Consider the following 15,839-nt stretch of genomic DNA (forward strand, 5'->3'; position numbering starts at 1 on the left):
TGCTTCTGGAAGCTTCTAGCCACCATATGATCTAATCTAGACCTAGAATGTTTCAGCCTCTGAGGCTTACTGCTGAATAAACACACTCTTACTTGTTCTTTCTGAGCTCTAGGCTGGCCGGTCCAACTCAGCTGTTCTGGCTCAAACTTTTCTCCCCCCTGATTTATTCAGTCTGGCTTTTATCTCGGCCTCAGAGTTGCTCCTCTTGGCCACAAACTACCTTCAGCAATCTGCTCTAATCTCCTGGCTCCTCCTTACTCTCTGGCTCATTTGTTCTTCACTTGAGTTCTTTCTCAGCAGCCAGTCTCTCTATCACTCCTGGTAAAACTGCCTTCTCTCTCCCTCTGCATTGCCCTTTAAGTAGCTTCCCTTTCCTCTCTGTTTTCATGAAAGTTGGGCGTATCCTATTCGATCAAATCTTTCTCTGACTCATCACTTTTTCTACCACTCAACTAGACATCACTTTCAAACATGGGTGCATTTACAAACTATCTTTACCTTCACTGTTTGGGATTAAAGGCATGTGCTACCACACCTGGACCTAAGGTTTTTTGTTTTGTTTTGTTTTACCTAAAACTTGCTCTATACCAGGCTGACCTTGAACTCAGATCTGCTTGCTTCTGTCTCCTGGATTAAAGGTTGCTTGTGTTCCAGCTGGATCACACAGCCCTAGAAGGTCTTTGGATGTGATATCTTGCTATAACAGCCATGTTCGTAATTAAAATTATCTACATTTATTTTTATGTATGTTTGTATTGTCTACAGTATGTATATGTCAATGTGTATGTATATGTGAGTATGTGTATGAATAAATTTTTTTAATTTTTTAAATTTTACTTGGATTTTTGAGACAGGGGTGTGTGTGTGTGTGTGTGTGTGTGTGTGTGTGTGTGTGTGTGTGTGTAGCCCTGGCTGTCCTGGAGCCTACTCTGTAGCCCTGGCTGGCCTTAACTCACAGAGATCTGCTTGTTTCTGCCTCCTCCAAAGACTAAAGATGTGCCTTTCCAGTATGCTTAGTTTCTTTGGGGTTATGTTTTTTCTTTGTTTGTTTTGTTTTTTAATGTTTACAAATAGCTTTTTAAAAATGTAAACACAGCTATAAGCTTTCCTGTTAGAAGTGCCTTAGATGCATCCCAAATGTTCTGATAAATTGTGTTTTTATTTTCATTTGATTCCAGAAACATAAAAATTTCCTTCCTGGTTTCTTGAGTGACTTATTCAGAGTGTATTGTTCAGTTCTGAAGTATTTGTACAGTTTCTTTGGTTTTTCTTGCTGTTTTAGTTTTATTCCATGTGATCTGACAAGATACGAAAACTTATTTTAGTTCTTAGGTTGTTGTTAATAGTGTTTTATAGCCAGGCAGTGGCAGTACACGTCTAATCCCAGCACTCAGGAAGGCAGAAGTAGGTGGATTGCTGTGAGTTTGAGGGCAGCCTGGTTTACAGAGTGAGTTCCAGGACAGCCAAGGCTACACAGAGAAACTCTGTCTTTAAAAAAAAAAAAAAAAGTGCTTTATGTCCTAGAATGTGCTCTGTTTCAGCAGTGGTTCTAGGAACTACTGGAAGAATGTATGTATATTCAGTATATGTTTTGTAGAAGTTTGTTTGTTACATTCATTTGGTTTATGATGTAATTTAACTCTAAAGTTTCTTTGTAGAATTTTATTTGGATTACATGTCTAAAGATGAGAGTGGGATATTAAAGTCACCCACAATTATTGTATCAGGAATTATGTGACCTTTTTATCTTCATTAATGTTTGTTTTATGAAATTGGAAGCCCCAGCATTTGGTGCATATGTGTTTACAGCTCTTATATCTTCTTAATAAATTGTTCTCTTTATTAATATATGGACTTTATCTCTTCTGGTTAATTTTGATTCTAAGTCTGCTTTATCACATATGAGAATAGCAATAACAGCTTTATGTGGATTTGCCAATGAAATCTGTTTCTTGGAGACAATAGATAGTTGAATCTTGTCAGCTAGTCCAGTCAGCTAGTCTTGCATCTTTTTATTGGTAAATGTTAGCCATTTATAGTTATAATTTTATTGGTAGGTGTTTACTAATTACTGTAGTGTTTCTGGTTGTGTGTTGCTATTGTTTGCTCTTTCTTGTTAATTTTAGGGGTGTGCTGTTTTACTGTGCTCTCCAGTGTTCATCTATTCTCATGAGCCTTATTCTTTCATGTGCACTTGTGACTGAGACTGTCCTTTTTCCTCCTCTGTGGATAGTGTTCTTTTAATTATCTTTTGCAGTACTGGGCTGGGTAGTCGTCAACTGCTTTAGTTCATGCTTGTTTTGAAATGATTCATATGGCTTAAGTTTTAAAAGATAGCTTTGCCAGATATAGCAGTCTTGGTTGGCAGTTATTTACTTTAAGGGCTTGAAATAAATCACACAGTGCTTACCTGCTTTTAGGGTTGCTGATGAGGTATCTCAAGGTTTTTCTGATGTGTTTGCCGTTGTTAGGTGAGTTGGTGTTTTTCTCTTAATAGTTTATAAAGTTCTTTGCTGCTTTGCATTTTTGACATTTGACTCTAATATGTGTTAGAGAAGTTCTCTGGCATTGTCTCTTTGAGATTTTGAATGTCCTTTCTCTAGGTTTTGGAAGTTTTTGTTACCATCTTATTGAACATTTGATACCTTTAGTACTGACTGAATGAGCTCAGTGCACTCACCCGTGCATGCATTTGGATGCCTTTCTGAGGCATGGTCTTTCTCTGAACATGGAGCTCATGGTTTTCAGTTAGGCTGGCAGCCAAATGAGTGCTAGCAATCCTGTCTTGGTGTCCTTGGTGCTCAGGTTACAGATGTGCCACATACACTGGGAATTGAACTCTAGTCCTCATGCTTGAGCAGCAGGCACCCTTAATTGCTGAGCCATCTCTTCAGCCAGCCTTTAGTTTTTAATCTCCACTTCTGTTCTGTAGCTCTTAAGTTTGATTGTGACCCAGTGTTTATCAGTGTTATGTTTATATTTGTTTTTGAGTTAGGGTGTCACTATATATGGTTAGCCTGGAACTTTATATAGACTAGGCTGACTTTAAACTTAGAGATCCATCTGCTTTTGTCTCTTGAGTACTGGGATTAAAGTGTGCACCACTGTACCTGGCCATTTATTTAATGCTGTCTTTTCTTGACCTTGGCCTCCATCCCTGAGGTTTTTCTGCATGATTGGTAATGCTTTCCACTGATTCTGTTTGTTTTTTTTTTTTTTTTTTTGAGTCTAAGTTCTTCATTTCCAACATTTTTTAAAAAAAAATTACAATCCTCTTGCTGAATTTTTCTTCCATGTTGTTTTATCATTTGTATTGCTGATTTTTCATCCACTTTGTTGACTTTGTCTATATTCTTTGCTGATTTCCTCTTTAGCTCTTGAGTTTAGCTCACTGCTGGTTGCATATTCTTTGAGGACACCTATCACTTCACCATACAAAAACAAAACAAAAAAAAACCTTGGATTTTTCATCTGGCAATATCTTTGAATTCAGAAGTTGAGGAGTTAAAATACTCTGTGCTTTCATGTGTCTTCTGTTCCTACTTTTGATTTGTGAATCTGGTGGTTTGGGCACCCCTTCTGGTCTATGCTTAATCTTGGGGCCTTACTCCCACTAAAAAAGAAGAAAATAAACTTTGTAATGTTAGTGTCAAACCACACAAGAGGCTTTTCCATGCTGCCCAGGGCCGGGTCCACGTGGCATTGTTCTTGATTCCCATTGTAATGTAAAGGGAAACTTACACAATGTATGAAGCCCTTGATCTCCTGCAGATGAAGGAGGAGGATGTCCTCAATTCCTGCCGCAGGAACCTACTTAGGTGGCACCAGTCTTGACTTCCTGATGGAGCAATACGTCTACAGAAGAAAGAGTGATGGTATCTACATCATAAATCTGAAGAGGACCTGGGAGAAGCTGTTGCTTGCAGCTTGGGCTATTGTTGCCATTGAAAACTCTGCTGCTGTCAGTGTCATTTCCTTCAGTAACACTGGCCAGCAAGCTGTGCTGATGTTTGTCGCTGCAACTGGAGCCACTCCAATTGCTGGCCGCTTCACACCTGGGACCTTTACTTACTGATTAATGCAGCTTTCAGGGAGCCATGGCTTCTAGTGGTAACTGATCCCAGGGCTGACCACCAGACTCTCATAGAGACCTCTTATGTCAACCTACCCACCATCGCTCTGTGCAGCACAGATTCTCCTCTGCTCTATGTGGACATTGCCATCCCACGTAACAACAAGGGAGCTTACTCTTTGGGTGTGATGTGGTGGATCCTGGCCCAGAAAGTACTCCGCATGCATGGCACTATCTCCCATGAGCACCCATGGGAGGTTATACCTGCTCTTTACTTCTACAGAGACCCAGAAGAGATGGAGGAGGAGGAGCAGGCTGTTGCTGAGAAGGCTGTGAATCAAGGAGGAATTCCAGGGCAAATGGACTGCACCAGCTCCTGAGTTCACTGCTGCTTAGCTGGAGGTGGCAAACTGGTTTGAAAGTGTGCAGTGCCCTCTGTACCCATCCAGATTTCCCTACTGAAGACTGGAGTGCCCAGCCAGCCACTGAGTACTGGTCAGCAGCTCCCACAGCACAGGCCACTGAGTGGGTTGGCGCCACCACTGAGTGGTCCTGAGCTCCTCTGCAGACACCTGAGCAAAGGGGGAAAAGGTGGAAGGAAAATGAAGTTCCTAAAAGCTGTTTAAAAAAAAAAAAATCTCACATGAGAAAGAGAAATCCACTTGAATCTAATTAAAGCACACTCCTACATTGGCAATGACTATGGGACAGAAAATGGCAAAATTAATGTAGACTGTGTTGTGAGGTTATAACTACTCAGGGCAAACAGAAACAGTAAATGGATGAGATGAAGGAAGCAGGGAAAGGTTGAATATAGAGAAAGACAAGTGGGGAAATTATGGAAGGGAAAGAAAATAGGAGATTTAGAAAAAATAAAGTAACAGTAAAACAAAAAAGATATACTATTTGTGAGACTTGAGACTATATATATATATCTAATTTATATATATATAAATTAGATGAAGAGCCAGGTGGGGTGCATGCCTTTAATCCCAGCACTTGAGAGGCAGTGACAGGCAGATCTCTGTGAGTTCAAGGCCAGCCTGGTCTCCAATGCAAGTTCCGGACAGCCAGGGTTACACAGAGAAACCCTGCCTTGAAAAACCAAAAATGGATGGATGAGGGGGATAGAGAGATTGCTCAGTAGTTTAAAGCACTTGCTGCTCTTGCAGAAAGGTTTGGCTTCTAGCATTTACATGGTGACTCACAATCCTCTGTAACACTAATCCCAGGGACTTGACTCCTTCTGTTTTCTGAAGGCACCAGGCAAGTAGTGTTGCACATACTCACTTGCAGACAAAACTTCAGACATATAAAATAAAACATAGAGATCTAAAAAAATGTTTAATTAGATAAATGTAAAGACTGGAGTACAATTTAAAACATGGGCCAGGGAGATGGCTCAGCAAGTGAAAATGCTTGCTGCTTATGATCTGACTTTGATCTCCAGAACTCAAGATGGTAGAAGAGAACTGACCACCACAAGTTAGTTGGCCTCTGACTTTCACATGCATGCCATGAACCTGCATTTATACATAAAACAATAATGAGAATAAATACATAAATAAAAAACAAAACAAAACCATGAGGCTGTGTGTGTGTGTGTGTGTGTGTGTGTGTGTGTGTGTGTGTGTTTTCTTTAATTAAAAGGTAGTAAGATGGCATGGGACATATCCTGGGCATGGGGGAGCATGCTTGTAATTCTAATACTGGGGAGATAGAAGCAGGAGAATCAGCCTTTGAACCAACCTAGGCTGTGTTTGACATCCTCTCTCCAGAAATCATTAAAATAAAGTCAAAATATTATCAAAATATCATAAGAAGAAAAATAATGAGAGATGTAAGAGGAAAAATAAAAAGAGGAAAGGAAATACTATACCAGATTAACTTATGAAGAATAAGAACTGAAAACAAAGCCTAGACTTTAGGGATGGCTCAGTAGCTAAGAGCACTGGCTGCTCTTCCTGAAGACCAAGGTTCAATTCCCAGCACCTAACATGGCATCTCACAACATTTGTGACTCCAGTTCCATTCTATGCCTTCTTCTGCACTCCATGGGCACCAGACATGCAAGTGATACATATACATACATGCAGCCAAAACATCCATACATACTTTTTAAATAAATGAAAACTTTTAAAAGTTCCCTAAGTGAAAATACTACCACAAATGTAGTATAAAAGAACTGGAGGAAGAGTTGAATGTTAGCACTTTCAGGTGGCAGACTGCCAGTTACATGCATGGAGAAGAAGGGGAAGGTCGGCTGTACCTAGAGATGGCTGATCTTTCAGATTTATGTTCATTTCAGCCCCTGCTGGAGGAGGATCTAATGTCTGCCACAGCCCTCTTCATTTGGGTAGCTCCCCTTCCCGGTGCCACACTTAACCTTTTTAGTTGGTGGGCTAGGCAGATTCTCCTATCTACTGTGAACTCTTGGGTTCTAGGTAGAGAGTATCTCTCTCAAGTGGAGAATGGGAAAAGTGTCCCTCAGCACTGAGATCTGCATGGGTGAAGGACTGTTTTCATACTTTCTAAGTGCCAGAGTATTGATCATGGAGCTTTAGCATTTTCAGACCCCAGTGTAGAGCCTCAGAGAGGCTGCTCAAGACCCTGATCTACCTACTGACCTGAAGATCAGGGCTCTCAAAGTCTACAGTTACTGTCAGCTAATGAGATCTGCTCCTGGGCCACAACTCCCTCTCAAAACGTCTCTCCACCTGGCTTTGGCAACTTAAATGGGCTTCCTGCCCTATGGCTGTTGCCTGTTCCAGGTCTTCAGCATAGCTCAACCTTAAACAATAGATTGTCTACAAGGTGGCACCCAGATGCCAGTGGTTATTTTTTTAAATCACAAGATCCTTTTACCATATCTGTTTATCCTAAAACTAAGGTATTAGTATTAAAGACCATTAATGAAAATGTATTCTATTTTTGTAAAACTTGAAGGAATATCAGGAAGAAGGGACATCTTTCTCTTTTAAAGGTATATTTTTCATTAATTTTTTTTTCAGTTATTTACTTTACATCCCACAGGTACCCCCTCCTTCCTGCTCCTCACAGGCCTCCTTCTCATTCTTCCCCTCTTGCCCTTCTCTCAGAAAAGGGGAGCCCCTTCCCCCTGTATCAGACAGCCCTCCCCAGCACATCAAATCACATCAGGACTGAGTATATCCTCATCCCCTGAGGCCAGGCAAGACAAGGATGTATTTATTTGTGCATTATATATATGTGTGTGTGTGTGTCCTTTGTTTACATATACATCTGCACACCAGAAGAGGGTATTACATATCATTATAGACAGTTGTGAGCCACCATGTGGGTGCTGGGAATTGATAAGAACCTCTGTAAGAACAGCCAGTGCTCTTAACTGCTGAGCCATCTCTCCAGCCCCATGGGATATCTTCTTTTAACAAATTTGAAAGTTGCCAGCTTTACAGCTTCTAAGTGAAAGGCCCCTGTTTGGTCTCCTAAGGGCCACTACTCCTTGATTTGTTGACAGATGGCTCTAAGCTCAGATAGCTTTTTATCCTATTTAGGAGTCTGCTGCATTACTTCTAAAGCTTATCCAAATGGGCCAGATTTAACTGTTATTTCTTCCTGCCTGTCTGAGCATCATCTTTTTAGAGTTCTTTTTCCGGAAGTGTGTGATATTTAGCTTAAACTCATCAAAAGTTGTTTAAATGGGACATAGTGTTACAAGATTGGCTTTTTTCCAAGCAGTTGGTGTTTTTCTGCTCTGAAGCTCATCCCCCAAGGAGAACAAAACCTTATCCTTTTCTTTTCCAAAGCAGTCTATTGTGTACTTTGTTTGTTGTACTTTCTTCTAGCCTTACCCACATTTGTTTTATAGCTTCCAACGTGGGTTGCACGTATTAGGATCCTGCTCTCTGGTTTTATTTGGTAAGGTACTGCTCTAGAATTAGGAAATCACTATCTAAGTCTAATTAGGTCTGGCTGTACCTTTGTTATGGTCTTAAGGAAGAAAGGACCACATTTAAGAAAGATGTGACCAGGTTATAGCTAGGTGAGAGGGTTGTGTTCTTACAGATGCCTAGAGTTTCATTTTCTGAGATTTCTGATCACTGGTTGTTAGGATCCTATGACCATTTGCCTGATTGCTTCCAGTCTTTGAAAAAAGCAGAAGGCATTTCTTAACCTGAGCTTAACCAGTTTGACCTGAGCTGAGCTAACACAGTTACCTCACTTGGTGTGAAGTAATCTATGTGTTCCAGTGAGGAACTAGGAATGCGTAAGTAGCCCCTGTTGAAATTGTAACTGTAGTGTTAGAATACATATACTACCTTAGCTTTCTAAAAGCCAGAAAACTCCCAGGTTCTGAAATGTGACCAGAGGGCTTCAGATAAAGAATTTTAAATCTATGTTACCAATTGTGATTGAAGATGGATTTTATTTCTTTTTATGTAGACTGTCAGTCTGAGTGTGGAAGTAAAAACGTAGGCTGTGTGGTTACAAGAAAGAACATGGGCTTTGGGGGCAGAGAGATGTGCTGTACTAACCTCCCCCAAAGTGTTTGCCCTCTGAAAAAATGAGTGCAGAAATGAGTGCAGCAGTACGTGTAGAGAGTTTAAATAATACATCTATTTTCCCTGAGACAGTGTCTTACTATAGAGTGCTGGCTGTCCTGGATTCACTTTGTAGAACAAGCTGGCCTTGAACTCACAGAGATCTGCCTGCCTCTATCTCCTGAGTACTTGGATTGATTACAAGTGCCTGTCTTCTTTCTGTAGTCTAAACCTCCCCATTTTTTCAACTAAAGCTAAACATATGTTATCTATTTATATATCCCTGCCTTTAAAACAATTTAAGTAGAATAGAGCAAAGGTAGTGGTGGTTTATGCTTTTCATTTTGCAAAATAATATTTATTTCTTTGTTTCTGCTGTCTGTCTCTGTCTCTAGGGGAACATGTAACTTCAAGGTTTAAGAATGAAGTGGAACGGATGGGTTTTGATATGAACAATGCCTGGAGGATTTCCAACATCAATGAGAAATACAAGTGAGTTACCTGGATACTTGTAGACTGTGTTTCACAGCCTGTACCTTTAACAGAAGCCCTGATTCTCAGGTAGTAGAACATTAAAGTTAGCTACTTTGAAATAGAGTTTTATTAACTCTAAATTCAGGCTCTTCAGAGTTCTTCTTGAACCTTTTGTTAAATATTTCTGGAGTGGAAAATGATCCTTGCTTAATAAGTTTTTGAAACCTTCCTTTCAACCTCTGCAGGCCTCCTTTCTTCCCGCCACGTGCATGTCTAGGTGATACTACGCTTACCGTGGCCAGAAGTGTGCTTTCATCACCACTTTTGCATTACAGTAGAGATAGAATGAATGTACTTTAAGCGGTGCATATGTGTATGTGTTCATGCACCTGTACAGGTGTGGGCAGAGGCCAGCAGCTAGCCAGTGTTGAGTGTCTTCCTTTATCACTTGTCACTTTATATTTGAGACAGGGTCTCTCACTGAAGCTGGACTTGCCACTTCAGCAAGAGTAGCTGACCAACAGGCTCTAAGGACCATCCTGTCTCTACCTCCTCAATGCTAGGATTACAGGCACATTCACTACACCCAGCTCTTCAAGTGGGCACTGGGGATCTGAACTTGAGTACTCAGGATAGCATAGCAAGTCCTTTTCCTACTGAGTAATATCCCCAGTCTCTCATTGCTAATCTTAATGGCAAAGTTTTCATAGCTGTAGTCATTTAGCCATTAAATGTTAAATAACTATCATTAAATGTTCATTCATTACCTGTTTTCTTAAAACATGTTAAGTGCTTTGGTGAGAGAAGGCGGCTAAACACTGTGGTTTTGGCAATTTAAGTTTCTGTAAAACAGCATTGTCTAGGAGACTGACTGAAATGAACATATTCTCCCCATAAGTTTCTTTGCATCACTAATCATCTTTTGATCTTTTCACTTACCTCAAATTATAATAGCTATCTTTTTTTGGTCTGTTTGTTGGCCATTTCTCACTAGAAAATCTACCACTCATGGCAACTCTTCCCATGGGGCCTAGCTGAGAAGTTAAGAGCCTGGGGGTTACAAAGACACAAGAGCTTCACACAGAGCACTTCTCAGAGGCAGGTTGGAGGAGAGAAAAACTGTAGAAACTCTGAGGCTACACAGGCTTTGCTGAGTGGAACCTGCTTTTTTTTCCTACAGTGGAACTGCTGACCACAGAGAGCAGAGCTAACCTCTGAGTAGAACAGGTGTGGTGTCTGCTGGACAGCGAGCACAGCATCACCATTTCATATGAGCGAGTTCATCTCTGAGACTGTGGAACAGTCATCCTGCTGCTAAAGAATGAGAGCCAGATCTACTCTTAAACATAAAACAAAATAAAAAGAACAAAACAAGTTGTTAGAGTCATTGCCATGGTCACTGTCACAGGTCATTTTAAAGCATTTGAATGGATGTTAGGAAGTTTGTATGGCTATTCTCAATCACTGCCATCCTCCTGGCTCAGTGACTTTTAAACTTCTAATTCTTTATCTTCTAGAAATTGAGAAGAGGAAAGAAAGATGTAGCATAGAGTGATCAAAACCCTTAAGTCCTGAGTCTCCTTCTAATGTGTAGAGTAGGGCAGGGTGGTAGAGGTGATGGTATCTTGGTTAGAGTTTCTATTGCTGAAGTAAAACACCAATAAGCAACTTCAAGATGAAGGCTTTGTTTTGCTTTTATTTCCACATTACAGTCATCAAAGGAAGTCCGGACATGAACTCAGGGTAGGAACCTTGGGGCAAGAACAGAAGCAGAGGCCATGGATAAGTCTGCTTACTGGCTTACTCTCCATGGCTTGCTCAACCTGCTTTCTATACCATGAAGGACCGACCACCTGTCCAGTAGGCTGGGCCCTCCCGCATCAGTCATCAATCAAGAAAATGCCTACAGGCCAATCCTATGGAGGAATTTTCTTGTTTCCTTCTTCTTACATAACCCTAGCTTATGTTGAGTTGACATAAGAACTAGCCAGCACAGATGGCTTTTGAGTTTTAGGATTAAATTTTCATACTGCTTTCACTGCTCAAAAGGAAGATTACCTAGTGATAATGTTCTGTAAATCTGTTGGAAGTACTTTGTCCCATGTCACCAACTTGCCTAGAATGCATCTACGACCTTTTGTTTTAAAATGAGAGAGGGTGAGAGTAAGAGACAGAGAGCATAGTGTTCAGTTTCTTCTGTAGTGTGTGTTATAGAAATTATGATTAATAGCTTGTTCACATTATTAATTTGGCTCACTGGGATAATTACTGTTTATTGTATCTGTGTAACTTCTGGCTGCACTTGTTACTTATAATTAGGACATCCTGGTTCAAATGAGAGAGTAAGTATCTGAAGAGGTCACTGGAGATCTGAAATGGTGGGCTTTGTCCTTTTCATGCTTCCTTTGAGAAGAGCTTGGAAAACTGAAGCTAGGAGAGGTGACATAGATGCTTCTTTCTGTAACTGAACAGACTATTCCAGTACTTAAAAATCACACATACACACACTGGAGAATAATCGTGGAGAATGAGAATGTCCTTCAACTCTTGTTTCATTGCTACCAAAAACCTCAAATAATGCCTCCTCAGTTTGTCTTTTCCATTTTTTTTTTTTTTTTTTTCTGTGCTAGAGAGTGACTATAGGTTCTTAAAACATGATAGACAAGCACCCTCATTACCTTTTTAAATAGCTCTGATATGGCATGAGTAGTGTCCCAGTCCTGGCTCATGTAGTGTCCCTCTGCATCTCTCTCTCACTCCTGAATCTTACCTCCTTTGCTTTCTCCTTTCTTCTTACCACTCTTCTTGTCAACAGGTTATGTGGTAGTTATCCTCAGGAGCTCATAGTACCTGCTTGGATCACTGACAAAGAACTAGAAAGTGTGGCAGGCTTCAGATCCTGGAAGCGCATCCCTGCTGTCATTTACAGGTAAGTAAGACAGACCAGCCCAGGTGCCACTGCCCCACTGCATGTAGCTTGCTATGTCCACAGTGGCTCACTTAGCAACTGCAGGGTGGGGTTGGGTTTAGAGACAGTCCCTAGCAATCCCATGCTTCCTCATTGCTAAAACTGTGCCTGCAGAAAGAAAAACATTAGCACTCACTGTGTCCAGAACTCTAGCTGGTGAGTGAACCTTGATGAAAACATCTTAATAGAAGAAGTGTCAGGCCACCTGTGGCAGTGTATACCTTTAATCCTGGCACTCAGTAAATAGAGACAGGTGGATCTGTGTGACTTAGAAAGGTTAGATTGGACTACATAAGGACTCCAGGCGAGGCAGGGCTACTACACAAGGAGACCTTGTCTCAAAAAAAAATAAGTGTTAGTTCAGGATAACATTCTTTCACTGCATTTAGCTTCCGATGTGTATCAGAGCTTTTGTGTTGAAAGATTGGTGAGATTTAAAATAGAGCTGAGTGAACTCTAATGGTGTTTATGGTTGTCGCTTTAATGTGTGAAAGGACTATTGTTTTGAAATAGAATTAAAAACAACTGGGCCTGGTTAGAAAGTTTCAGAGATGCAAGGCACGAGAGCTGATGTGTGACTTCTTGAACAAACCTCTGTTAATCCCAGAGGACACTGACAGCTGATCTAAGAAATGGTTCCACCTGAGTCTAGCTTGCTGCCCAGTTGGAGCTTTTCAGGTTGCTTACAGGAGCATGGGTAAGGAGTTATAGGAATGTAGAAGATTCAGAAGTAGCTACACCACTGAAAAACTTCCCAGCGCATCACTGGCGACCCCTACAGAACTGCAGGCAGCTCCACCTGAGTCTTCTCCACCAAGTATTTGATGTTCTTACACCCTTGGAGAGGGGCATATTCTTGTGTCGTGAGCTCTTAACAATCCTTCCTCTTCCCTGCCAGAGGGATTTTAATTTTGAGGGACTAGCTATGTAAATAGGAGCTAAGGGGTACAAGTTTTAGAAAGGGGTGGGCAATATAGAGACAGAGTGTAGGTTCTGGAGTCCCTGACCTAACTTCCTGTGTGTTCAGACTGTGGCACCCTAATTGACTCCAGTCTGCTTCTGATTAATAGAATGGGAAAGGTACTTCTTACCTTATAGATGTGCTGTGTTAATGAGGGTCTCGTCACACTTCAATGGCTTAAAGTGACATTTGGAGTGGAGTGCTAGCTTTATAAGTCAGTGACCTTTTTGCTGTTTACAATCATGTTAAGTATTTAGGAAGTCATACTGGTCTTGTAATGTTAACATTCCCCATTTAACTTTTTGGTTTGTAGACTTTTTAGACTCTGCCCAAGGTGAGTCAAAACAATGGCTTAGTTAAAAACTGCCATACTAGGAGCCATTGCTCTCAAATATTAAGGCTCTAGGAAGATGTATTTCTTGTGGCATTCCTGTGAAGGTAACCAGCTTATTCATTTAGCCTATTGAAGACAATTCTGATGCCCACCCTGAAACACAATATAAAAGATATTTGCTGTGGCTCAATGGGACCCATTAAGCCTTCGATCTCCATTTTTATCACTTTTTGTTTTCAGATACTACTGGAAAAGTAGGTCACCAGATCTACCTGTCATTGGAGTGGTGAGAGTGACATGGGAGTTAGAGTGAGCACTGAAGGGATTATGAAAATGGGAAGGCAGCTGGCTGCTCTTCTGCCCAGTAGCCGTGTTAGCCTGGCATCTGTTGAGACTCGCTGGCTTGGGGCAGAAGGGGAGAGGTCTCTCACTTTCTGAGTAAGAGGCTGAAGTGAATCCTCTCCCTAGGCAGAAAACCTAAGTATACTAGTTAAGAAAAGCTCCTTAGAATGTGATTTTTTTTTTAATTAGCTTTTTTTTTTTCTTTTCTAAAATGTTATTCTAGAAAGTATGGGTTCCCCCATTATAGGGACCCTAGAATATATACATAAAAGGAAATTTTCACTGTCAGCCTTGGAAAGAAAATCTGTTAAGATTATACTTGAACGTTTTTTGGTGTAGCCCATGTAAATCAAGCTGGCTTCCTGGAGTTGCTCGCACTCTGTTCCAGGATGTGTGCCTTATGTCTCTGCTCTTCAAATTGGATTCCTATGTTGTTTAGTTATTTGAGGGGTGTGCTGAAGAATTTTCAGGACATTCCACCACTGTTCAATGCCAGCAGAGGTGATGTCTTAGTCACTGTTTTATTGCTGTGAAGAGACACCATGACCAAGGCTACTCTTATAAAAAGAAAACATTTAACTGAGGGCTAGCTTATAGTTTCAGAGGTTTACTTCCCTGTCATCATGCAGGGAGCATGGCAGTACTCATGGCTCTGGAGTAGTCCCTGGGAGCTGCATCCTGATTTACAGGCCAAGAAAAAGAGGAACAGGGCTTGGCTGGGCTTTTTTGAAACGTCAAAGCTTACCCACATTGACAGACTTCCCAAAACAAGGTCACACCTACTCTTCACTAGACCGCACCGCACCCCCTAATCCTTCACAAATAGTGGCACTAAGCATTTAAACATATGAGCCTGTGGGGGCTAGTCTCAATTCAAACTGTCACATTTTATTCAAACCACCACAGGTGGTTTGCCTCTAAATTGAATGCCTCTAAATTCAATGTTTCCTACATTTAGTTACGTGTGGACTGCAGCAGTAATTTCTGAGGTCACTAGCAGCAGTTACTTGGCAATACTGAACTGAACCAGTACCTAATTAGAGCTGTGGAGTTGTAACACAGCATGATCTTGGAAGGCCTCCATCTGTAGCGCAGCTGACAGTACCTCTGTCTGTTTACATGGTGATCATTAGAAACCCCTCATCAGATGGGGAGCTTGCCTGACCATTGAATTAGAGGCAGCTAAAGCCATTGCATTTTCATATAAAATGGAAGCATTCTGTGTAAGTTCGTTTATTTACTAGACTTTTATCTTTTTTTATTTTTCCAAGTTCTGTTGTTGAAATAGTAAAATGCCTGTTTCATTTTATTTTCTTTTTTATTTAACCTTTTAAAGTGATTGTAACTTAGTTGTTTGAGTTATTCTTCATGCAATATAAAGCATTTCAGGAGATTAAGAGACTGCTTATACTTGTGATTCGGTTGACTCTGGCAACCCAAGACCAGAGTGCTATCTCCTATTCTGTCTCAGTGCTAGGAAGCCTTGCAGAGACAGAGGATGCCCAGGAAAGGCCCTCCATCCTTTTTTGGGAAGTTTGCAGCCATTCTAATCAGTGGTTTTCCAGCCTAATAGGAAGACATGGCAAGAATCCATGGAATTTCATGTCATTTGTTTCATTTGTGTGTGAACCAATTTGGTGTTGGTAATGTCTACTGTTAGCTACTTGCTGCTCCCAGTGAGGGAGGATTGAAAACCTATAAGCAAATTATTCTAGTGGGATTTGGTTACCATCAAATATAATTTATTACTTGTGAATTTAAAGATTAAAATTTTTACATTGTTCCTGAAAGAAGAAAAAGGAATGGAGTACTGTGTTTTATGTAAAGGTACCATCTGTGTGCAGGTTTGCAGGTACAAGTTCAAGAGCATTTTAAAGAATATGGGCATTTTCTTCAGGACATAGAATTGATAGACCTTTGGATTTTTGCTTATCAGGTTTTTTTTTTTTTTTTTTTTTTTTTTTTAAGTATTTATTGGGCCTGAAGAGTTGGCTAAATAGTATTACTGCTCTTTCAGATGAATGGAGTTTGGTTACCATCATCCATACTTGTCATTCTCAACTGCCTGTAATTACAGGACTTTGGAGGTCTGTTGTCCTTTTCTGGTTCTCTCCCCATACACACACACACACACACACACACACACACACACACACACACACACA

General features: G+C 40.7%; 1 protein-coding gene across 4 annotated transcripts in view; it reads left to right on the top strand.

Moving 5' to 3' along the window:
- Positions 1–15,839, top strand: part of Mtmr3 (myotubularin related protein 3) — an 80,017-nt gene that overhangs the window by 46,291 nt on the left and 17,887 nt on the right. For all 4 annotated transcript variants that reach the window (XM_055623887.1, XM_055623888.1, XM_055623889.1 and 1 more), the window contains 2 exons: positions 8,991–9,087; positions 11,885–11,998. In XM_055623887.1, the coding sequence (XP_055479862.1) occupies positions 8,991–9,087; positions 11,885–11,998 (211 nt within the window). The remainder of the gene's footprint in view (positions 1–8,990; positions 9,088–11,884; positions 11,999–15,839) is intronic.

This window comes from Psammomys obesus, unplaced genomic scaffold (assembly GCF_907164565.1).
Source record: "Psammomys obesus unplaced genomic scaffold, mPsaObe1.curated_primary_1811, whole genome shotgun sequence".
Lineage (NCBI taxonomy): Eukaryota > Metazoa > Chordata > Mammalia > Rodentia > Muridae > Psammomys > Psammomys obesus.